At 44.8% G+C, this 24,774-nt stretch overlaps 1 protein-coding gene across 2 annotated transcripts in view; it reads right to left on the reverse strand.

Annotated features, from left to right (window-relative positions):
- Positions 1-249: 249 nt before the first annotated feature.
- The window catches only part of met (MET proto-oncogene, receptor tyrosine kinase), a 41,866-nt gene continuing 17,341 nt past the window's right edge, over positions 250-24,774 (reverse strand). Inside the window, exons 4-21 of one of the 2 annotated variants that reach the window (XM_047033641.1) lie at positions 21,350-21,484; positions 20,414-20,590; positions 19,587-19,756; positions 18,951-19,059; positions 18,642-18,778; positions 18,276-18,440; positions 17,730-17,829; positions 12,468-12,692; positions 10,547-10,693; positions 8,780-8,936; positions 8,014-8,154; positions 7,380-7,625; positions 6,447-6,527; positions 4,767-4,948; positions 4,308-4,417; positions 3,498-3,663; positions 3,186-3,322; positions 250-2,495 (exon numbers count right to left, since the gene is read on the reverse strand). In XM_047033641.1, the coding sequence (XP_046889597.1) occupies positions 2,246-2,495; positions 3,186-3,322; positions 3,498-3,663; positions 4,308-4,417; positions 4,767-4,948; positions 6,447-6,527; positions 7,380-7,625; positions 8,014-8,154; positions 8,780-8,936; positions 10,547-10,693; positions 12,468-12,692; positions 17,730-17,829; positions 18,276-18,440; positions 18,642-18,778; positions 18,951-19,059; positions 19,587-19,756; positions 20,414-20,590; positions 21,350-21,484 (2,835 nt within the window). In that variant the 3' untranslated portion in view covers positions 250-2,245. The remainder of the gene's footprint in view (positions 2,496-3,185; positions 3,323-3,497; positions 3,664-4,307; positions 4,418-4,766; positions 4,949-6,446; positions 6,528-7,379; positions 7,626-8,013; positions 8,155-8,779; positions 8,937-10,546; positions 10,694-12,467; positions 12,693-17,729; positions 17,830-18,275; positions 18,441-18,641; positions 18,779-18,950; positions 19,060-19,586; positions 19,757-20,413; positions 20,591-21,349; positions 21,485-24,774) is intronic. The other variant, XM_047033642.1, reaches the window with a different exon arrangement.

Here is a 24,774-nt window from a genome sequence, read left to right on the forward strand (position 1 = left end):
TTGCAATGTTCGAAGCATTTAGACCACTTCTTAGCTCCTTAGGAAAATCACCGATCACACACAACAAGGTTGGTGTCAAATACATTGAAAAGCAGGTGTTACACAATGCATTCCCCTCTCATACATCATATGGAAACAATGAGACAGTGACAAGACCATGACTGTATGAAAGCAGGTAGTCATTAAAGACATAAGATGACGGGGCTGTCGGTCTTCAAGTCAAGACTGACGGGATGTAAACAGACTCCCTCTGATCATAATGCTTTATTACACTGATTCAGTCAGAGAACATAAAATAGTCACATGTACCCTCATCATTTGATAGACAGTATCAAAGACAAAGCTTTTACAGAGACATTGTACAATATACAAATAGGGTTGAGAAAAGCAAGCACAACACTTCTTGATGCTAAATGAAAAGTGGAGAGTCTTGAATTTAAAGAAGTGTTGCTAGTTCCAGTTCCTATACTGTGCATACAGGACCTATACACAAAGACGTTTCAACATTTACTTATATACACATTTACCACAGTAAAGCATACAAATTCCACGGAGGCTAAAATTCATTATTATTTCTATTATAACATGTATTTTGTACAAATGGCAGTGCTTAATTGAAACTTATGAATTATTTTGCTATTAAGTTGCTTTGTCATTGATGTTGCAATCATATACATCTTCTAGCATTATATTGGACCAACCTCTAGGCTCAATTATATTCAGTAATAGAGCACTGCACTTTGTTTAATACAAACATTCATATCTGTCCATCAACAGGGATAATTCAGACAGCAGCCTTTCAAAGAAAAAGAACAAAAAATGCTACACAAATAAAAGGCAAAGGAACTGTTTAACTTTGAGGCATATTTTCCAAATGAGTAAATAGCTGTCATGAGGTCTTTGAGATTTGTGGGGGGATTTTTGGGATTGATGGTAGACTTTGAGATTATGTAGTGCCGTGTCACGGCCATGGCATGGCACAAAACATCCAACTCTGGAAATGTTTAAACTTTCAAGTGTGAGCTTAATTGTCATGCATGAAATGTACATCATCCACATTATCACAGGTAGTTTCAAGTTAAAGGGGTGGCTTGCTAAAAGGACACCAAAAATACACACACATACTGGCAGTTTTAACTTGGAAACATCTGCGGATTCCACACAGGTGACTCAGGCACAACTCCCTTTAGAGAAACATCAAAAGGGAGTTGTCAAAGATAATTACACACATAAACTATCGCGTTTTTTCTGACCCACTTATATCAAACGCTACTCTCACAACAACAGTGTTCATTCGTAAGTCCAAAACTCACCTGCCTCGCATCTGGCCAGCAACGTTCTCATTCAGCCAGAAGGTGGTCTGGCTTGGAATTCACTTTCTGTCATGGCGGCAAGTTATGGTGAATGGATTCCGCCATGACTTTGTTTGTCCGTTATCAATCTTCATGCCAACTCACAATACTCTTCTGTTCCAAGTGTAACTGATGCCCCCGATAGCTAGAGTTCACTACCAGATTTGTTCTTTGTGAGGTGAGGAAGCTGGGTCTAGTCCAAATGCGGAGGCATGCGAGAGAAGAAGGGGAGAAGGTTGGAAGTAGCACCATAATAGTGCAGAGGCGTCGCTTTGTCTTGTTTAACACAATACGACCTTCAGTCGCTGAGTATTCACTTAAAGTTATGGTTGCTAAGAGGCTTGAGAACCACCTCCTGAACTGCCACCCATGCCACCTAGAGCCATGAGAGGATCTGTATTCCAATAATTCAGGTGTTGCTTTGGGGCAGAGTAGTCATTGAAACGTTTGTGCTTCTGAGATGATACCTTTTGTTAATGTCAGTCTTTGAAAGAAACTCCCATATCCCATGTCCTATATTGTGTAACAGTCCTCGATTGACCTCAGGTCACCCAGAGTTCTTCTGAGCTCCAAAATAAGATGTCCTGAGAGTTCATAAAAATCCTGGTCGTTCAGTTGATGCTTGTGAAGATGTAGAGTCACTAAATATACACATGAGCATGTCAGTATTCTGGCAGTGTGTTTTCTTAGGCATACCGTCCAGTGTCTAGCTGTTGTACAGTACTTCACACTCACAGTCCTTCACACATCTCCTTTCACCTCTTCTTTCTCAATATCTCTCTTCCTTTTTCCTGTTCCATCCCTCTCCCATACCATCATCATGGCGCCTCTCTTTCATCTCTTTCTCTCTCGCCCCCTCTCTCTCTCTTTCTCCCCCCCTCTCAGGTGCTGCACTATCGCTCCAGGGTGCCGAGAGAGGGAGGGGAGGGAGGAAAGGGGGGCAGGTTGGAGGTTGAGGCGGGTAAAGGCGGGATGAGGGAGGGGTAAGGGGTCATCTTGTTGATGTTGACGTAGGTGGTGTTGAGGAGGATGTAGTGCTCGCCACTGAAGCTGGAGAAAATCGAGGCAATGCGCGACACCAGCTCTGAGAAATTTGGCCGGTGCTCTGGCTTGGGGTGCCAACTTTCAACCATCACGTTGTACCTGGGGGCAGGAGGGGAAAAGAAAGGCTGAACGAGGCAAACACATGGGAGAACAATACTATCCTATAGAACCTATCTGTCTTTTTGGGTTGGAAGTGTGTGCTTTTTAAAAGTTGGCTCTCAACTACCTCAGACAGATACGTGCAAGGTTGTTAGAGCTGGTTGGGTATTTTGTACCTTTGTGGTATTTCTAAAGTGAAAGAGATTTAAGAGGGGGATCCCCCTCTTGCTTTCACACATCAGAACACTTTTAAAATGACACTAAGACTCACACACTATAGGGAGATGCTTTCATTGGTCAGAGATAGACAGAGAAAAACTTCCAGTGGCTTATCATTAAGATAACGTTCTGTTGCCACAGTTTTAGTGTCACGAAGCCAAAAGTGTAGCTTCACAAGTTATTTCTCCCTCCATATCTCTTTCTCTCTCCCCTCTCACTCTCTCTCTTAAGCTTCAGTGGACCGTGTGCTGGGCTGATTTAACAATGGGCCTCAGTTCATCTCGAGTCCTATGCCAAGCAGAAGCACTGAGCTATGGCTCCACATGTAGTGGTCAAGGTCAAGGACAGGAATGTGTGTTTGTGTGAGACAGTGTTTCGTGTGTGTCTGTGTCAATGAAAGCTAGTGTCAGCTCTATATATTTGGGAGTACCTTAGTACAATGTGTGTTTGTGTGTGTGTGTTCCCACTCACAGTGTGTCAGGGCAAAACTCCGGCTGCAACAGCCGCCTCCCTTGCAGCAGGAAAACGGTCATGTCAAACGAGTTCACGTCCGAGTAGGGCGGGGCTCCCCGGGTCATCAGTTCCCATAGCAACACGCCAAATGACCACTTAAAAAAAAACACACACACAAAATGAATCGCATGTACAGGGCTAATTTGTTTTTCTCCTCATGGATGTTACCCCCCCCCCCCCCCATCCATTATCTCTTGACACTATATGAAGTACAGTGTAAAACATCCTTAGGTGAGTAAGCATGTTCTGCAGGAGCGTAAAGACACTCACCACGTCAGACTTTGGGGTGAACTTGTGCGTCTGCAGACTCTCCAGAGCCATCCATTTGACGGGCAGCTTGACGCCGCTCTTGTTGTGGACGCTGTAGTACTCTTTGTCATATACGTCCCTGGCCAGGCCAAAGTCTGCCACCTTCACTGTGTAGCTCTCATCCAGCCTGGGAGAAGAAGGGGAGACAGGGGTCAGATGGCTGAGTGGTGAGGGAGTCGGGCTAGTAATCAGAAGGTTGCCGGATCAATTCCCCTCCGTGCCAAAATGACGTTGTGTCCTTGGGCAGGGCACTTCACCCTACTTGTCTCGGGGGGAATGTCCCTGTACTTACTGTAAGTTGCTCTGGATAAGAGCGTCTGCTAAATGACTAAATGTAAATGTAACCAAAACTCACACCCAGTTTACAGAGCCACATGTAACACACATGATGTCCAAATGATGTCATGTAAGATATCACCCGTCTGGACACAGGTGCCAGAGAACCTTATGGTTCTGAATAGAACACTTAGGTTCAGTCGAGAGGTTTCTGGAAGGCTTAGAGGGAGAATCTAGAGGGTTTCTCTTTTGTATATATATAAAAAAAGAAGAAATACCAAAGAAGATTTTCATCTCAAAAGAACATTAAAAAAACATGTTATTCTATCTTCAAATGAAGTTTATAAAACCATTTATAATTGTATTCTATATTATCTTATCTTCTGTCTATTCACATGAATGTATGTTGAATATGATGGAATGCTACTCCATATCAAACAGTAAATCTCAACATGGCGTCAGTCACAGTTATGCGAGTTGGCAGAAGAAGCTTACATGCAGTTCCTGGCAGCCAAGTCTCGATGAACAAACTTCTTGCTAGCCAGATACTCCATGCCTCTGGCCACCTGTAGGCCAAAACCCATCAGGTCCTTCACTGTGGGGTTCTGAGAAAACATCACATCAGAAGAAAAGACAATATTATGTACATGGTGGTCATTTCAGCCTGAGAATATTTGTCTTGGATAGTTTTCAAAATAATTGCAAGTTTATGCAAGGGATTATGTTAGCCATTGTAATCTTGTGTAAATACATGTGTGTGTATTTGTAGGAGTAAGTAAATACATCTGTGTGATATTGTGTGTTTGTGTATTTGTGGTGCATGCATGAAGGACTACTACTGTATATGTGAGTAAATGTGTGAGGGGACTCTATGTGCACAAAGTGTGTTTTCCCGCAGGGTGTTCGGTCTGTGTGACGTGTGTGCGAGAGTGCGCCCATGTCAAACAGCCTTACGTGGGTCTCGTCCCTGATGAAGTTCCGTAGGTCCCCATGCTTCATGTAGGGCAGCACCACCAGAGGGGAGCCCTCGGGAGGCAGGCAGATGCCCAGCAGGGACAGCACGTTAGGGTGGCAGAAGTCCTTCATGATGATGCCCTCCTTCAGGAACTGGGACACCTCCTCCAGGTCTGTGATGCCTAGGGGAGGTATAGAGGGAGGGGGACGAAGTCAGTATGGGCATCAAATACAACTATGTGTCACTCATGTATAGTTTGAAGTCAAACAGTGAGTTTTATTCATACATTTAATAATACATTTTAGATTCAAGTGATAAACTCTCAACTGATAAGTCACTTGAATTCTAATGACTAAATTGTGTGCCAGTTGTGAAATTTCTATACATAATTTGTTGATGTTTTCATGAACAAAGCACCAATCCTGTGCTTTGTGCCAGTCAAAGCACCAGCAGTAGAGATCCCGGCACACAGTCAGTGTATGTAAATATCTGAGCCCATAACCCTCCCCCTACTCCACACAAGAGCAGAACACATTCCCACTGGACAATCACATCAGGACTCCTGGTGTCACAACACTTGAACCCCTCTCCTGCTAATCTGGTTAGAAATGGAATCTTGTTTAGCCAGGATGAAACAGCTGATGACCCTTTCACTGTAACCATGACAGCAAAATGAAAACATTCTGAAGTTAAAATTCATTAGGCCATTTTGGCATGGTATAAAAAAAATATGAAACTAAAATACGAAGAAATAAAATGCCACACAAATACACGATAACGCTCTAACGAAACAATAGTAAATAGCACCACAATCTCTAAAATCAGGAATCCGTTTTTGTAGAAACTCCCTCTCAGAGACAAAGTTGAAGCATTAGGGACTACCCTGTAAGTCTATTTGTTAGTGTATTAGGCCTGGTAGTTATAACCCCCATCTAATCCATGAATCTCTCTGGTCAAAGTGACAGGTTACATGGTTAAAGAAGATCCTAATGTCATCCCGCCACCAGGAGGTCGTTCATCACAATCATGTCCGCAAGTCTGCATCAGCTTGTTCCAGAACATCCAGTTGTGATGAGATAAAGCTGCTAATGTCATTGTAACATTGCATGGTGATATCATACGGGCACTATGTGACTTTAACTTGTGTAGATGACAAAAGTAGGACCGAAGAAGCCTAGTACTGCAGGACAGATAGACAAGCCTAGTACTGAAGGTCAGATAGACAAGCCTAGTACTGCAGGTCAGATAGACAAGCCTAGTGCTGCAGGACAGATAGACAAGCCTAGTACTGCAGGACAGATAGACAAGCCTAGTACTGAAGGTCAGATAGACAAGCCTAGTACTGCAGGTCAGATAGACAAGCCTAGTACTGAAGGTCAGATAGACAAGCCTAGTACTGCAGGACAGATAGACAAGCCTAGTACTGAAGGTCAGATAGACAAGCCTAGTACTGCAGGACAGATAGACAAGCCTAGTACTGAAGGTCAGATAGACAAGCCTAGTCCTGCAGGTCAGATAGACAAGCCTAGTACTGAAGGTCAGATAGACAAGCCTAGTACTGAAGGTCAGATAGACAAGCCTAGTACTGCAGGTCAGATAGACAAGCCTAGTACTGCAGGTCAGATAGACAAGCCTAGTACTGCAGGTCAGACAGACACGGCACAAGGGTTGATACTCACGGTTGAGGGATTTGATCGCACAGTGCTGCTTCTGGCCATCCGTTTCTAACAGGGTCCCATGGAACACACAACCAAAATGACCTGAGAGAAAGAGAAACACATAAAGAGAAAGAGAGAGAGAGAGAGAGAGAGAGAGAGAGAGAGAGAGAGAGAGAGAGAGAGAGAGAGAGAGAGAGAGAGAGAGAGAGAGAGAGAGAGAGAGAGAGAGAGAGAGAGAAAAAGAAAGAAAGAAAGAAAGAGGGAATTACTGATTTGGCAACTGAGAAGTTTATTCAGATTCATCAAGCACAATGTTAGGTCTAAAGCCAAAAGAAGAAATGTACCACTAAAACACTGTAAAACACCTACTGTAATACACCATGATATACATTTTAGGGCAATAATCAAATGTTAGAATGTTCTAAAGTACTATTTTCTATGCACGTGTGATCATTGAGCATGGAGAATTTTCCTACAGCCTACAGTATCACATCCCTGCAGATGGGTAGAGGTGTCGGGTTTCTGAACACAATCTAACAATGGGCATCGGAATTCTGCTCCAGAAACAAATCACCCTAACTATCTTCAGCTTCCACCCTGAGGCCCTAACTTGAGGAATAAGGAAGGTTTTTGTACGACATTCTCCAAACGTTGTGGGAGCATCAGCTTTTCTCCAAGGTCCTGCACTGAATTGAATATAGTTTGGTGAATACCCACTTCAACCACAAAATGCAATTTGAGGTGGTGTTCATGTCTGGGTGTTTTTGATAATGTCACCAATTAAGGGTATATGACCAGGATTTTCTCTCCCATGTGGGGTCTTGCTACTGTAACTGGCTTCTCTAATGGGTTTTCAAGTGTCCCTAACTGAGTGTAAACCCATTGACAGGATGTGTGAGATGAGCCTGAAGCCATGCTGACGTTTCCCACCCACACGTGTGTCTGTTTGCTCACCTCTCCCGATGACCTGGTTCAAATGCAGGAGTAGATGGTCCCTGGCGATCACGACGTGCTGAACCTCTTTCAGGAGGTCCGGGTGGAGACAGGACGGGTCGATGTGGACCGGAGCAGAGAGCAGAGGGGACACCAGCTCCCCCTCGGCTCCCAGCACCATCCCACCCCCCATCCCGACTAGCCTGGGGGATAGCAGCTCCCTGTGTGGGGGGTGCCGGCACATTTCTGGCCTCTCTGCACCCTGGTCTGTAACATACAGTGGGGGGGTCAAAGGTCAATGGTAGTCCGGGAGTTAGGGTCTAGGGTCCCATGACCGGAGAGAGGGTTGACTACAAAGGGAAGAAGTGTGGGAGGGGGAGAAACCGGAGCCCTGTCACACTAGCTTCAGATTTATTTTATGACTTTGCTTTGATGACTTCAAAACGTCAAAACGCATAATTTCCTCTTTGAGTTGGCAAAAAAAGACAAAACAACAACCTTTGAATCGGAATAATAACCAGCAGACAAAGCATTGCAGATAAAGGTAGCTTTAGCAATGGTTAGGAAGAGAAAGCCCACTTAGTGACAGCTACCCGACAGACACCCCAAAAAGAAGCCGGCCCAAGATGTTTGTTTTGCGAGGATGACCACATACCCTCCAGCAGAGTGGTTCTATAGTCCACCGACTCGTGGGAGACCATTTCGTTAGTGGGGCTGACGCTCCGTGCGTTAGCCAGCATGTCCAGGTGCTGGATGTGTGCCCGACCGTCATACCACACCTTACCCTCAGATAGATCTACAAACCAGAGAGAGAGAGCGACACAGACAGAGAGAGAGAGAGAGAGCGACACAGAGAGAGCAAGAAATAGAGAGCGAGAGAGAGAGAAAGAGAGAGAGAGATTAAGGGAGGAGGAAGGAAGAGCAAGGAAAACATTGAACGCGGAGAATGTGGGGTGCAGTTTGGGGGAGCGGGAGAATGGTTTAGGTGAGAGATAAAAGACAGATGAGGGAGGGGGGGGGGGGGCGGAATATATGGATGGATGGTGAGGATGGATGGATGGTGAGGATGGATGGAGAGGGATAAATGCTCACAGGGTGAGGGGATGCAAGGAGGGAGAGTGCAAAAAAAGAAGGGAAACGCGCTCATAAAGGACAGAGTGCTCCACCAGTGCTCGCGTCATCCCAAAACGCATTCAGACACACACTACCCCTCGCACGCTCCACCACACACACACCCCCCCCCGTTACCCCCCCCCCCCCCCCCTCCCCAGCACACACACACACGAACCAACAGCAGACCAACACCCCTTATCTCCAGATGAAAACACGTAGGCCCTCGGCCATCGCGACATCCCAGTTAGTGACACGGGGGGGAATGCCTCGGAGCGTCCAGACACACATGCACGCGCACCGCCGCCTACCATCGATATGCTTGTTCCTCCTCCTCCAGAGGCAGAGGGTGAAGAGCAGGAGTAGCATCAGGCCCACACACACGCTCCCCCCCACCAGGCCTCTGTAGTCCTGCTCCTGAGCCAGGACCACCTTCCCCAGGATGACTGACGACGACTCTTGGCGCCACTGCGGGAAAGAGGAGAAACATCGGATCAGACATACACTGGACTCGCCACGAAGGAGCGTCGGAATATGGAAGACGCACACGTGTTCCGTTTGCGGATCTGGTCCCGTGCTTGCGCATGCGCCCCCGGCCGCAGCGACAGGCGCGTGCGTTAGCGCCGGTCCTACTTTGAGAATGACACAAGCGCACATGGGTGAGGATCCTTGGCAGTGGGTTGGAGCCACAGATGGAGAGGGCAGATTGGATCAGTGATATTGCCTCTCTCTTTATTGAGTTTGCTGGAAATGAGGTTTACTTGGCTGCTTTGAGTTAGAGATGTGTGTGTGTGTGTGCGCGTGTGTGTGCGTCTACGTTTGAAATGAGGGTCAGGGGCCTGTCTGGCTCAGTCGAAGGAGTGTGGGACTACGGAGTGTGTGTGATAGGGGGCTTGGGATATTGGCTAACCCCACTTTGGAGAAAAACACTTTATGCTGAAGGTCAGTTCACATGTCATTGGTGATCCAGCTGATGTTGTCTGGGGTGAGTTTGGATTTGAAAGTCTGAACAAGTATAATGTTTCACCTTGAATTTTGGGATCATAAATTATACATTTGAGTCCAAATGAAATCAATCGAGCCATGAATATGTGACAGGATCTTAAAGATAATCGGGCTTCAAACGACACGACTAACACGCTACAACAGTTTGGAGGGCAGACAACACTTAAATCCAGTTGTATGGTAGCTTGATGGTTTAAGAGGGACAGTATTACAGTAAATACGGTGGTATTTTCCTGGCGGGGGAATCTGTCTGTATTACTCGCTGTGATTAAATGACAGCAACTAACTGTCAAACGAATGCACAGCCAGAAAATAAACATTCTCTCTCTCACACACACGCATCCTTTGTCGTCCCTTCCACCATCATGTACTGTACTTTGTATACATACATACACACACACACGAGAAGCCTTATCCAGGTTTCTCTCTATGCCTCACATTTACACACACACACACACACACACACACACACACACACACACACACACACACACACACACACACTTATGCCCACACCACTCACATTCAGACCACTCTGTCTGTCCTGTTCAGAGGGGGAACAAGGCCTGCATTGAGCTGACCCTGCTAAACTGGGAGGGGGGGGGGGTCCAAGGGATCTGGGGGGGTTTGAAGTGGTCTTTGCAGACAAGAGGTTGTCTGAAGGGGGGGACTGGAGTGGTCTCCGTCACTGAGCAGAGGGAGAGGGACCAGGAGGGCCCAGACTCGGTCCTGAGTGGGACCGGGGGTGGAGGCGATGGGGTTGCTTGGGAACGAAGCAGAGGAGTTTGAGGTGGGGAGGGTTCTCTGAGGACGGTGCGTGTGAATGCAAGAGAGAAGGAGAAAAGGTGGGCGAGAGATAGAGATGGATGGATGGGAGAGAGAGAAAAAGAGAGTTCCTGAGAAAGATAGAGTGGGTGAGTGAGTGAGTGAGTGAGTGAGTGAGTGAGTGCGTGCGTGAGTGCGTGAGTGAGTGAGTGAGTGAGTGAGTGAGTGCGTGAGTGAGTGAATAATCGAGTGAGTGACTGTTATTGTTTGGATTGGCATCATGACGGTGTGTGTGATGGTGTCCTCACCTCAACCTCCAGCTCCATGGTGGTGGCCTGCAGCTGGGTAGGAATGGTGCACTCCAGAGTGTCCCCCACCACCAGGACATGCTCACAGGTCCAGTTAGACACCTTCAACAAGTTCCCCTTCATGGCTTCTATGTCCACTCGAGGACCCTTGGAAAACGGGAATAGAAAGAGAGAGAGACAGAGAGAGAGACAGAGAGAGAGAGACTCATTCATTTGGCAACTGAGGAGTTTATTCAGTTTCATCTAAGCCCAATATTAAGTCAAATGCCAAAAGAAGAAATGTGCCACTAAAACATTGCAATACACCTACTATGAGTCACCATGGCAGCTATTGTATAATGAAGCAATCAATCAAATGCTAGAAAGGTTCCGAGAGAATATTTTCTCAGCACATGCAATAAAGTAGCGTGGAAAATAGGAAAGAAAGTGGTTGGTACAGAGAAAGAGAAGACAGAGAAGAAAGAGAAGACGGAAGAAAGAGAAGAGAGAGAAGGGAAGAAAGACAGAAGGACAGAAGAGGGATGGAGCGAGAGAGAGAGAGAGAGAGAGAGAGAGAGAGAGAGAGAGAGAGAGAGAGAGAGAGAGAGAGAGAGAGAGAGAGAGAGAGGGAGAGAGAAAGAGAGAGAGAGAGAGAAAGAGAGAGAGAGAGAGAAAGAGAGAGGGGGAAGGAGAGTGTGCAACAGAGAAAGGGGGAGGGTTGATGAAGATAGGAGGGAGAAAGAGAGAGGAGAGAAGGGTTCGACATCTATCACACACAGATGCGTGTTGCATATGCTCCATCAGTCCAGTGTGATGGGAAACTGAGATAGATGTCGCACGCTCCAACTGTCTGGCTCTCTCATTCTCATTCGATAACATTGTCTATGTGTCTTTTTGTTTGGTCATCGTTTTTTGCTCTCCCTTTCTCCATGTCTCTCTTCCTCTCTGCCTGGCCCTTTCTTAACATTTCCTGACATCCCCCAAATTGTCTTGGTGGTTATTAATACTATATGCCGCATTGCTTTGTTCAAGCACACACACAAACACACGCACACGCACACACAGAACCCTCCCTCTTCTTTAGCTGTGCTGTACGAGCAAAGCAGCAGGCAATAAAAAGAATGATCACATTCCCTGCGTGACAGTCTGGGATTTTCCAATTTGACACCGAGTAAAGGTCCGCACCTGTTCCCGCACTGTACACACACACATGCGCAACACACGAACACAGACGACCACACACACACGCACACGCAAATCCTCTATGCAAGCCAAGACAAATATCTGTAGAAATGTAGTGGAGAGGGGGCTGGTGGCGTTGTACGATGTGGCGGAGGGGGAGTGGTGTTGGGGCCAAGGTCATGCCTGGGAAACGAAAGGAGCCAGAGGTCCCGTGCGAGTCAGACCGCACAGCTGCCACTCGGCCCAAACAAAAAGGAGCACTCTGTTTTTCATTGTTCATTTTTTCAACCGAACCACTGTGTTTCTCAACCGAATATTCACAATTAATATGTCAAGGGCTTTGACAGGAACCTTTGAACAATGCGACAGAATACGTCGAGGGTTGCAGAGGAGAAATGGTTGTGTGTGTTTGTGTGTATGTTTGGGGGGGGGGGGGGGGGGGGGGCAAAGGGAAACAGACTCCTTTTCCTGTTTTGCTTCAGTATTGCTTCCTTCCCTACCCTGACCAGGTCAACATGTAGGAAAGAGACGGATCACGGATATGAAACGTGTAAATCAAACCCAGACAGTCCCAGAGATTGAGATTGAGAACCGAGATTCTGCATGTCTGATCAAAGAGGACTTCCCTGTCCATCAGTTACACTTCCTGTTGTGGAGGAGTTTAAAATCTTTTCAAATGGCTTTCTCAACTGGGTATTAACTAAAAGCTACGTGACTCAAGGGTGATGCCAAACAAGGGTGCCTCAAACGTTGATTTTACCTTGATCTCCAATATGATTTTGTTGCCTTTGGAGGAGATGGTGGGCTTTTGGAAGTCCTCAAAGCGGGGGTCCTCCACATAGATGAGGTCAAACTGTGGCGTGAAGAAGCCATCCAGCACGAAGGCCACCTTAGTGACCACTGGAAGCTGCAGGTTCAGGTCCTTCAGAGAGGGAGTCGTGCAGAAGATGGCCTGGCCATCCTCCTCCTGGGTGCAGCTCTGGATCTGTGCACACACACAACACACACACACACAAACACACACAAGCACACACACGTCAAGCTTAGAGCAGCACCCATGGAAAATGTCTCCACCAATTCACCTGTCATATAACAAGCACAAGTTGTAATCCACACTTGTCAGCCGCCTTTACCCAGGGCAAATAGCATGCTTTCTAATTGTTCATACTATCCATTTACATCTGCAAATTTATGGCCATAGTGGCATTTAAGTGCTTTGGCTTGGGGGCAAAAAAAAAAGAAAAAAGTTTATCCTATCTTGGATCCAAACATGAATACCTCCAATCATTATCATTTAATCCTGCATAAGTCCCAATCTTTGAAAGTCACATTCCAAAAAAAGCTTACTGTAAACCCTCAGACTGTCTGTGTTTAAGTCGATGTAACACACTGTTTGTCCCTTTCACATTAGCAACTCGTTCTAAAGTGAAGGATCAACACCATGCAACACTATGTCCCAAGTTTAAAGACCGTGCCAACCAAACGTATCGAGTACTTGTTTCGTAGTTTCACTTGAAGGAATAACATTGACTAAAAAGATGAATGAACAACCACGGTTGAATACTGAATATGGTGGACGGCTCCTGGGGGTTCAAGCTGGGCTTCCCCCGAGCTTGGGATCCTACACAACAACGCCTCATGGTCAGTGTGCAGAACTGAAGCTGGGCATGTGCTGCCATAGGCCTGCAAGTTTAACTCTCACCTAAAGACCCAAACATGTGGTAGCAAAGGCAGCAGTGCCCGTGGGGGAAGAAACACCTTCACGACATGCAGTCGCAAACAAAGCCTAAGAACGCAAGTTGATACGGCTCCAAAACAACTAGTTCAGCTCCATGCAGATAGTCCACTGGATTGTAAATATTTGTATGACTGAAGCCCAGTGATATGGTATATTTATATAGGTGGCCAAAATCAAACATGTCCTTGAGTATACCGGGAATACAACGGTACATAGGAATGGTTCGCTGGACCCAATATTAATTTCCTCAAGGATCGCAATGACTTTGCTTCGAGACTTTTTGCTCTTGTTGGTTAGTGGTAACTGATTTAAATAGTTGTACTCGCTGTGAAATATTTTTTACTGTTGCTTGCTTTTCTACAGGTACACTTGCACTTATAGCGATTCACGTTGTTTAATTGTAACTTGTTTAACTACATGCTCTTATGGTTCTTCCCTTTGGCGCTTATTTTGGTTGTTTGTGTGCTTCTTGTTTTGGCTACCCGCAATGCTTTGGGGCTATCTTGTTGTTATTATCAGTGACCTATGCACTTTGTACAGCTCTCTCTTGGAAGTCGCTTTGGATAAAAGCGTCTGCTAAATTAATACATGTAAAGTATAAATGTAAAGTATTTATTACACACATACATCAATCCACAAAAGTACCAAATGACACTAGACACATGGTTTCACAGGATACATACTATGTCTGAACTACAAACCAATGTGTTGATGTTTTTGATTGAAATGACAGGTTTTTATGTTATTGCCGGTTGACAGAAATGCTCTTGGCTTCACTGTATGCAAGTCTCTGGTTGCACAAGTGAAAAATAAACCGGGGATATGTTTAAGACAACAAAATAACGCATCCAATCAAGTGATTCAACTTCAATTGCCACGAGGCCCATAGCTAACAGCAGTAGCCATGGTGCCTCCAAGTGTTGCTCTAAGATCCTGTTGGCTGCTTCCCTTAACGATAGAACCTGCTCCCCTTAACGATAGAACCTGCTCCCTGTTGAGCAATAATCCAGATGGAGTGCAAACACACACACACACACTTTCTAACCCACAGGCCTAATTCAGGCCTAGTTCTCAATTGAAACTTGGTCTGGGGAGTGAATAAAAGAAACGAAACAGAGATGAGCCTGGATAGTATGCTTCTTAACAGGAAGCAAATCAATGGTAGACCAGAAAGGTTAGAACAACATCCTGTGAATGAGTGGAAACGCCAGTTTGTGGGATGTGGTAGGTGAGTGTAGCTTGGTGGACGAGCCTTTGACCACAGATCCAGAGGTTCAAATCCTCCTCTGTCCTCCGCATCTCTTTAGATGAAAGTGTCTTCTAAATGACTATACACTACTATAATGGGTCAGTCACTGTATGATAAACACAGCAGCAAAATGCTGTGACGCTGAGATGACGCACACTCTGCGTGCAGAAATACTGTTTCTCTGGCAACCATACACAGTACTGTAACAATGTTTTAAATTGCTCAACCTCTTTTAACAACCAAGCCAGCATGCATGGTTAACAGAGATAAAGGATCCAGGCCACTACAGTCAAGTGCATGACCCCAAAGAAGCATGGGGGTCACAGTAGTGAGGACTTAGAACAGGCTTCAAACTAAATCAGCAGGAAGTGGATGGAAAAAGGTTAACACATGATAAGTTAAATTCTCACAGTAGGTGTCAGGTTAGAGAGCTGCTAATTCCTCATTTTGCCGCAGCAAAACGTCAGGGAGACACATTGTATCCTCCTGAAAGCACAGCTGAAACTGTACACTTCGTTTCTTTTTTTTCCCCCTTTAGTTTCTGACAATGCCAGCTTTTCCCTGTGGAACGTAAAAGGAAAAAAAGAGAATGGCATGTCATGTTTGTGGGAAAGCTGGAATAGCTTGATCCTTGGATTTGACTTGAGATCTGAGGAACAGATATCAGGTCAACAAGTCTCCCCGGCCCATTTCTCTCTTTGTAAGAGAAACAGTACTAAAGTGGTGTGCGTATCACATGTATGTACATGTATATGTACATACACGTATGAGTGTCATCATGTTTAGATGCATGTGCAAATGTTTGTGTGTGTGCATGTGTGTGTATAAGTGCATGTGCAAGAACAGCAGACTATAAGAGGCAGTCTTATCCCCCTATGTACATGTGGGATAGAGTCCTGGAAGCCTTCTCTTCTGCAGCCATTGGCCGTGCCCTGAGCCAGTGGATGACAGGTCTCTCTCATATTACAGTGCTGGCATTCGGAAACTTAGGGGTGTCAGAATTTGGGCACAGTGGAATCCCCCCCCCCCCCCGAAAGACTGGATATAACCCCAACATGGAGGGTGAAGACAATAAGACGATTATACTGTCTTTTCCGAGTGAAGGCTGTAACTTATCTTGTTGAGTGTTAGGAATGCAAGAGGCAACAGCTGAAGAGCTTGGGTCTCATCCCACCTTAAATCATTAGTAATGATATTGTATCGAGGGGTACAACACGGAACTCATGAAACATGCATGGCACATACACTGCAGGTCCAATCCTTCATTTCAATTGCTCAGATATTTTAACAATCAAACAACATTTATCAAATAAAGAGCTGAATGGGTAACATTTTGATTATTTTGTTTTGTGGGGGGGGGATAACCATTTGGATTGGTGACTCTGCTTGAACAAACCTCATTTTTTTCACCATGACCACAGGTTTGCGGATAAAATTGTATGAATTTATTTAGTGTAGAGGGAGTAAGGTGGCTGAGCGGTTAGGGAATCGGGCTAGTAATCAGAAGGTTGCTGGTTCGATTCCAAGCCCTGCTAAATGACGTTGTGTCCTTGGGCAAGGCACTTCACCCTACTTGCCTCGGGGGAATGTCCCCGTACTTACTGTAAGTCGCTCTGGATAAGAGCGTCTGCTAAATGACTAAATGTAATGTAATGTAAATGTGTAATACATAACAGACAACATTGGGGTCACCACCCCAATCCATTCTGCCTAAAGAGACACCTGTCAACCTGATTCACTGATCCAATCACTTGGATCCAATCTTCACTCCATCACACTCTCCTCTGCTGTCTTTCTGTGACGCCCCCCCTGCTAAAGAAACCTCTGTGTGTCTCCTGTGTGTGTGTTTGTATTACATTACGTTTTATTCATTCAGCAGACTCTTTTATCGAAAGAGGCCAACGAATAGTGCATGGGGAAAGTACAGCAGGAAATCACGGATTAGAAGTGCGTAGTATTTTGGTGGTCAAAGCCCGGTACACCCACTCCCACCATGCACCGCTTCTCCTTCATTACCCTACAGTGGTGAAACGACCTCCCCGTTCAACTACGGAGCTCTCAGTCCCAACCGGTCCTTCCAATGTGGTGTCAATGTGCTCCTCTTCAAGCTCCACCTTGACTGACTACTCTTTGCTTGGCCTAAGGGCACTGGAAGCAGTACTTGGCAGTACATTACCTGTGATACCTGCAAATGTGTTCTGGTTGTACAATTGTCCAGCAAGACACTGCCCCCACAAACTGGTTTCATGTTGCTTGAGATTTGATGTGATTTTGCAGCACTGTACTACACTGTTGTAGCTGAGATGTTGTTGTTGCATCGCATTGCATTTTTTATCTTTGTATCTGAGTGTGTGTGTGTGTGTGCCTGTGCGTGTGCCTGTGTGTGACTTTGTGTATCTGTGTTAATGTCCTCAAGAGTTCATGACCAAACCTGCCAAAGTGTGTCTCCCAATACAAGATCTAGCATCTTAACAAAGCCCTGCTTGTCCTCCTGGCCTCTCGGCTTCCCTCCCAGAAGACAAGGCCGACATCAGATAGACACCACTTGTCTGTAAAGGCAATCCGCTGTGTGGTTCAGGAAAACAAGCTGTAATGCGGGCCAATCCTAATTCCATCCCCCAAAACAATATGGTTCGTACATCTCTATCTCCGTTTGTCTTAAGGCAGCAGTGGGATTTTTTTTTTACAATGGAACCCAATCTCCTGTAGAGTAATCACTAATGAGGCTACATTATGAAAGAGGAAGGTCAGGAGTTTGTCATGACAGGGTGACTTACCATTATTGTCGAGTGTTTGTGAGGGAACGGTGACAGGCCAGATAATAGTCTAGCTTGGCTACAGTGTGACTCAAGGGGTGATGAATATTACGTACACGGAGCGTACATTTTCCATCTTCTCATGCTACCCTTGTACTTTCTTTTCCGTTAGTAGGCTACTTTATACCATCTGTTCCGGACTTTAACGACAATAGCACACGTATGACGGGCCTGGAGGTCATTTTGCACTGGCAGCTTACTTTGAAAACAAGGACTCACCACTTGGAAGACCTTGCCATCCTTGACTGTTGTGAGGTTCATGCGGGGGTGAAGAGCAGACTGGAGGTACAGGCCATGGGCCGAAACAGTGCTGCCACCGCTGAAAAACATATATTGTGTAAATGACATGCAAACGGACATAGCGTTAGCCATGATGAATGTAGATTTCAAGTGTGATCCCCATAGGGAGAAGCCTGCAGTTAGCATTAGCACTGCGGCTGGAACCTGTGCTAGCGCCACGTCTCGTCACCTCCCACACGCTTCCTCCTCTCGTAAAGCTAATGTGTCCCTGTTCGCCCACTGTAATCCCCCTGGTTTCTACCCTTGCTCCAGGGAGACAGGTCCTAGTGTGTCTCTCTATTTCTCTCAAACTCAACCCTCTTTGGTTTGTGTGCCAACCGCTTTTTCTGCCATCCCATGCTTCCTCCTCTCATGCTCTCGTTGTGAGAACTATTCAACCCACCTCAGGTGACTAGTGGGTAAGGGGTGTGTGTGGGTGTAAGTGTGTGCATGTGAGGGTGTCTGTGTTGTATGTTATTAGCCCACCTGATGAAAGACCGAGTGGGCTGCACACTGGAGATGAGGGGGTCGTTTTTGTAGCTGTACTGCACAGGAGCCTCCACTTTCACAGAGTCTATGGTCAGCTTCACTGGCTGGGGGGAGGGAGTGCTCTGAGGAGGGGTCTTGCATGTCAGCATTGTGCCTGATAGACTGGTGGGAGAGGCATGCAGATTTGGAATAACACAAAAATACAAATATTATTATTGAACACACACACACAAAATACACACACACGTACATGCATATGCAGGAACACAGGCAAACCAAGCTCTCTTACTAACACACACGCTAGCACAATACCTGATAATATAACAAACATTTGAAGTTGAGTTGAGTTTGATTTGAAGTCACCTCTGAATGTCACATGCAGCACCTCCCACTGTGAGCTGTCTGTCCGTGCCACTGTCTAAGAATGACCCTTTTATGGTCAGCACGGCTCCCCCAGATTTGGGTCCAAACACAGGAAATATCTCCTTGATAACTGGGTTCTAAAGACCAGTAAAAAGAAAAATGGACTAAGTCAATCTAGACATGGCAATAATCTGACAGCATACAATTAATTGATTTGTGATAAACGTACAGTTTATGACAAGTTGGATATCATTTAACCTTGGGCTTCTAAAGATATTTCTACCATGTGTGTGGTGAATATGGCCTTACCACAAAGAAGAAGCCTGGTTTCTGGACAATGTCTTTGCCACTGGTAACCTTCACCACCCTATCACTGGTCAGAGACCACTTTTCAGGAAACTCTGGAGCACACACTAACCTACACACACACACACACACACACGAGTCAAAAACAACAGACAAACTGTGTATTATACTTTACTTGAATAAACCAGCAGTAAATGTAATTAAATGATGGACTTATACTATGCTGCAGAAAAGCACAAAGGGCTTATCTCAAATGGGGGGTGGGGATTCAACCCCTGTAAACAATGACACGATTCTGATATGGGGGATGTTCGGGCACAAGGGCTCTTGAGATGAATGCTGGTATCTGGCCTGGGGGATTGGATTTAGGGTAAAATTCGGTATGTGGCGCTTTTTCCAGTAATTTAGTACTTATGGGAAGTCATGTGTGGCGTGTTATTTGGGAATACCAATCAAGGAGGGGGGGCAGAGGACATGGGTCCTCAACTGAATGTTGGTAAATACCACAAAACACTATGCTGCTATAACCCTCTGTCTCACAATCAGAAGTCTATACATCTCCTCTTTCAACCTCTTAGTATCAACCTATTCGGCTTCAGAGCACACATGCAAGCACACGCACGCACACCCTTCTGTCACCTGGTGCTGTTGCAGCGTTTCAGCAGTCTGCAGGGGATCCCCGCCACCTCCACGCTGACCAAGCTGGGGTTGAAGCGACGGATGTCCACGTCGCTCTTGCTGAAGCCAAAGTTTCGACCGCACACCGTCACCTTGGTGTTCCCTGCCAGGGGGCCCGTGGACGGGGAGATCTACACAACACACACACGGCCTTTAACCCGAACCCTAACCCTAACTGTGTGAACACATGCTTTACTAATGATACATTTTGTATAAACAATAAATAGCTAATGGTGAACAAACCGTTAACTAATAGTTAACAAATTGGTTAATAAATTATGAATTTGGTGAGCTCATCTAAAGTGTTACCGACATATTCTATGAACATGGATTGAAGAGGAAGACTTTGAGTGAGTGTGTGGCTTATTCTATATTCTGTTCACCCTCCTCAAGTCTTTTCTTTTACCATTGAGGATATGATGGGAGCTTGTTGGTGGTTTTCATTGTGTGTTCACAGTGTGGGGTTGACCGGTATTATGCAAGTGCACCAGACTGATTGAAACCCACTTTTTAGGTTTGAAAGGTTTGCATTGAAAAGGGTTCAAACGAAAAGGAAAGTGAACCAACTGGTGACACTTGAAGGGGAATAAACACCTTTGTGAAATGATTTGTGAGGGTGGTAGGATAATTCATATCTACATTTAATCTGGATACATCGAAAGTCATTATCAAAATGAAAGTGCAATATGATATTACACTTTTCTTTTGCCACATCAGTTTTGAAAACTGATGAGACAAGATATACAACAACATTCTTTTTTTTGTGTATGATTATATTTTGCTGTTACCATGGTGATAAGGGGCGGGCATGAATCCTGGGTCCAGTTGGAGGAGGAGGGGCACTGGGAGAACCTGGTACAGCGACCGGCACACCAGCCGCATTCCATGAACGTTGGCGCCAGCAAGCAAGAGTTGCACCTCCAAAGCTGCTCACAGCCAGGTCCAATCAGAGGGACCTGGGTGAGCTGGAGAGCCAATCAGAATACAGGCCTTTAGACTGGTAGCCTAATATACATAGGGATTGTATTGATCTGTCCAATGCCAAGTAAGTTACCCATGTGTATCCTGTCTTACTTATTGCAACAGCAGTTCCATTACTCTACACCTGGCAAAAGGCTCCTCAACAAAACACAGTTTTTAATCATAACCTGTACTAATATAAACTGTATCTGCGGTATTTAGATTTATCGGATTTAGGAAAAACCTGAACTGTTGGCACAGTTGTGGAAGGATATTGATGTTTAGGTTGAAGGTCATAGTTTCACAACAACGTGTTGGCTCTCGTGTCTCTAATTGGGGGATTTTTACAATCCTTCCACTAATGAATAGGAGGTATGATACTGTGTGTGTGTATTAGGCTTATAGCCATGTTTCAGTTGCCAGAAGTTTTCCACCAGAACTATAAGAACTTTTCCTCGGAACTTACTATGTTCCCACCACAGGAACCAGGGTCTAAATTAAGTTCTGGGGAGCACAAAGCAGCCAATAAGTCCCTGCTCTCAGCTACTTTCCAAATTACCGGAACTTTGGGGGGGGGGGGGGACTTGGAGTGCTGAACATTTCTGATATGTCGAGTACTTGCTGCAGCATACGAGGATTCCAACCAATATTTGAATTTTATGCGGCCTCAAACACACATAAACATACAAAACAGCAGAATGATAGATATGACTTTAACTTCAGTGTTTTTTCGATATGAATGTATGTGCGTGCTCAATCCTCACCTTGTTCCCTGTGGCCAGCAACAGAGAACCATCAGGGCGCTCCTGGTTCAGGACCACCATCTCGCCCGCCACCGGTCTCGTATCTACCTGGATGTTCACATGCGGCACAGGATCCTTGCCCCGGCTAACCACCACCTGGAGCACAGAAGGAAATTAATGTCAGCTCTTGACTAGGCATGTACTTCTACTTTAACGATGATAAATACAGCAACATTTGTGGTGATGGCTTGCAGAAGGTTCCAGTATGTTTGTTGTCTGTCTGATAGTGTTGTTGTTGTTGTTTTTCGGAAAACGGCACACACGGTCAAAAGGGAATGTTTGTCATGTAAGATAGGCCTCTGGCTTGGCAGAGGTTCAGGTTCTTCGTTTTTCTCTGTTCTGGTAGATGTAGAACAGGGTCAAGGTTGCCGTCAAGTCCAGCAAATAGTACCAGTGTAGCTGTATTAGCACTTCTGGAACAAACTCTACTGGTTCCACTGGCCAAATTGAATTAAGAACAACTTTAGTCAAAGGACGTTAAATACTATCAAATCCTCAGTGTCTTCTTCAGACAGGGTTTTTGTAGGCCACTCCTGTCACTACAGGGAGGGATAATAACTAATGCTTGGGTACTGAAAGTGATACATTGTGAAGGCACATACAGGAAAGGGGACAAAAGACGTTGCCGGGGGCTGAGAGATGGGGAAGAGTGCACCATGTACGCTGACATGCCGAGAGGTGTTCAGCACATCTCACTGCTCACACACACCTGGAGAAACATTCATCATCTGTGGTGGTTACACTGCAATTACTGCCCAGGGAGCTGGTTGGGACACATACAGAACAGTAGTTCTAATGATAAGGTTTTGTCCCTGACTAGTGAAGAGTACTCTGGTTACATCATCGCTCGTGCAAACACACACCTTTACCCAAAGCCGTCATGGTCCCATCTTGTTTTTATTGAATGCCTGACTGCAGGTCTGCATGTGTTTACATATACAGTACCATTGTCTCCACAGCTGAGTGTGTCAAAATGTTAGGTCTATCATTTTGTGTATGTGAGACTGGACCCCAAACCTTGTGACTGGTACAAGACGATCTCAGACAATCTCTGTCAGATGCCCAATTGAAAAACAATCTTAATGACATGGAGCAATACTGAGAAAGGGACATTTGAGATGACTAGTGCTTAGTGCCCGTGATAAAATTGGTGGCACACACAAAATTCCTGGAATTATAGATGGGCACAGTGTCCGCGATGATATCGGTGACACAGATATCTGGAAATATAGATGGTGATGCATTTCTTCTCAGTGGTTTTGTTACCTTTATTTCTCAGATAACAATTTAAATTCTCTGTCATCACTGAAGTACTGGTTCAACCTCCACATCTATTCTAGTCAAATTGCCAATGTTGTGGTAGCCTACATTTATGCAACTGATTATGTAGCCATCATTTGTCTGCTCTTACTACGTTATAAATTGCTTATGTTATGTTGATCAAAATGTACTATATTAATATAGTACATTTTTTCTTTGTTAAATTGTCTTACCAGCACAAACATTTAAACATTTAGGTTATAACAGTCAAGCACAATGGTTGAACCAGTTGTCATTATAGGCCTAATTCACCATACATTTGTACATTTACGATGTTCTGGCAATTTTGACATCATTTAACACATTAATTCATGTAACAATTCAATAAAGTATATACACTTTATTTTGTCGTCCTGTTATATAGCTGCCCCTTTGCATCGGTTGTAGCCTAAACGCGAATTCGCTCTAAAACACAAAAAAGAATTTCCTTATTTTCCACTTAGTTTCATTTTAAGTTATTAGTTCAATTGCAGTAGCCTTCTGCTCCGTTGGATTATAAAAAGAACACCTAATAGAGTGTTGGCTTCGAAATATCAGACCAGCCTCGCTGCAGACTGGACCAATCAGAGTGAAGGGGCTGTGACGCCGAGAGCAAGCCAAGCTTCGGCGAAATAATTTTTGATTATTTTTCATTATCTGATGTCGAAATGTTTATCCAATCAACGTCAATCCCGGCACTACACTCCGTTGGGTTATAAAGAGGACGTGTGCAGAATATGAACTATGTAGAATGTCCGGTACTTTAGTTGAGCGTGGGAAACTATAAACCCATTCCCAACCCAATTTGTACACACATACACACACACACACACAAACATTTCTGTAATTATTTGAGAAATTTTGAAGTGACATTGAAATAATTGTAGTTGAGATGTTTACATAAAATCCAAAAGGTTTCAATATGTTGTGTAAGGATTTGATGTGCAGGAAGTGAATGGATGTTTACAACTCCTACCCAGGCAAAATTTGGGGACAAGACCACAGTAGCAGCGGAAATAAAATACAAAATTCCCACACAACAGGCTCTCTGTGAAGGTAATACCGGTGTGAATTAAAGATTATTATATTATCGAGAGGGAAATTGGTTTTATAAACAGTGCTACTGTGCTATTCCCACAGAGACCCTGAAGCAGAGGAAAAGACTTCCTGCATTTGAATGAAGACCACTGGGACAGTGGGACTTTCTTTCCTATTTTTCTTTATTTTCTCTCTCTCTCTCTCTCTCTCTCTCTCTCTCTCTCTCTCTCTCTCTCTCTCTCTCTCTCTCTCTCTCTCTCTCTCTCTCTCTCTCTCTTTCCTTGCTCTATCTTTTGTCTCTTTCTTTCTTTCCCTCTCTTTTTCTCCCACTTGGTTCTGAAAGCATTTTCTCTTGAAACAAAAGGCAATGAGTAGTTGACAGGGTCCTTTCTTATCATTTGAAATGAGCTAGCCATCATCTATCTCAACCTCCCAGCTCCCACTCACTGTTTTCTCTCTTTCCATTCATATTATTCAGCCTATTTTCCCTTCCTCAGTTACATTTTTACATTTAGTCATTTAGCAGACACTCTTATCCAGAGAGACTTACAGTAAGTACAGAGACATTCCCCCAAGGCAAGTGTAACCCTGTGGGATTTTGGGGTATTGTCATAATCATTGTATTTTAATTTGTTTACTTTATTTGAAATTGTACAATTTATAATGTTAAATATGTTTAAAATGTTATATTCCAAAAGATATCTTTAACAGTTAAAAAGGTTATTGTGTAAGAAGCAATATGGCAAATAATTTGGAACGGTACATCTTTTATTGTGAAGAGTCGGTAGTGATGAGGTCGTGTCTGGTGTGAGTGACAGAGAAGGAGTGGAGAGAGGAAGCGGGAAGGAAAATGGCGAAAGAGATGTGGTAGTCCGCGTGTGAGTGACAGAGAAGAAAACGTGAATAATATTATTGTTTGTTGTTTTATTATCGGCGAGATAGTGAAGACAGACATTAATTCTACTGACAAGAAGCAAAGAATAGTGCTCCAGCTAGCCTACCTTACTGTGTGTAAGGTAGCTAGCTAGCACTGAGTGTTTATTCACTAA

This window comes from Hypomesus transpacificus, chromosome 14 (genome assembly GCF_021917145.1).
Source record: "Hypomesus transpacificus isolate Combined female chromosome 14, fHypTra1, whole genome shotgun sequence".
In the NCBI taxonomy this organism is placed as follows: domain Eukaryota; kingdom Metazoa; phylum Chordata; class Actinopteri; order Osmeriformes; family Osmeridae; genus Hypomesus; species Hypomesus transpacificus.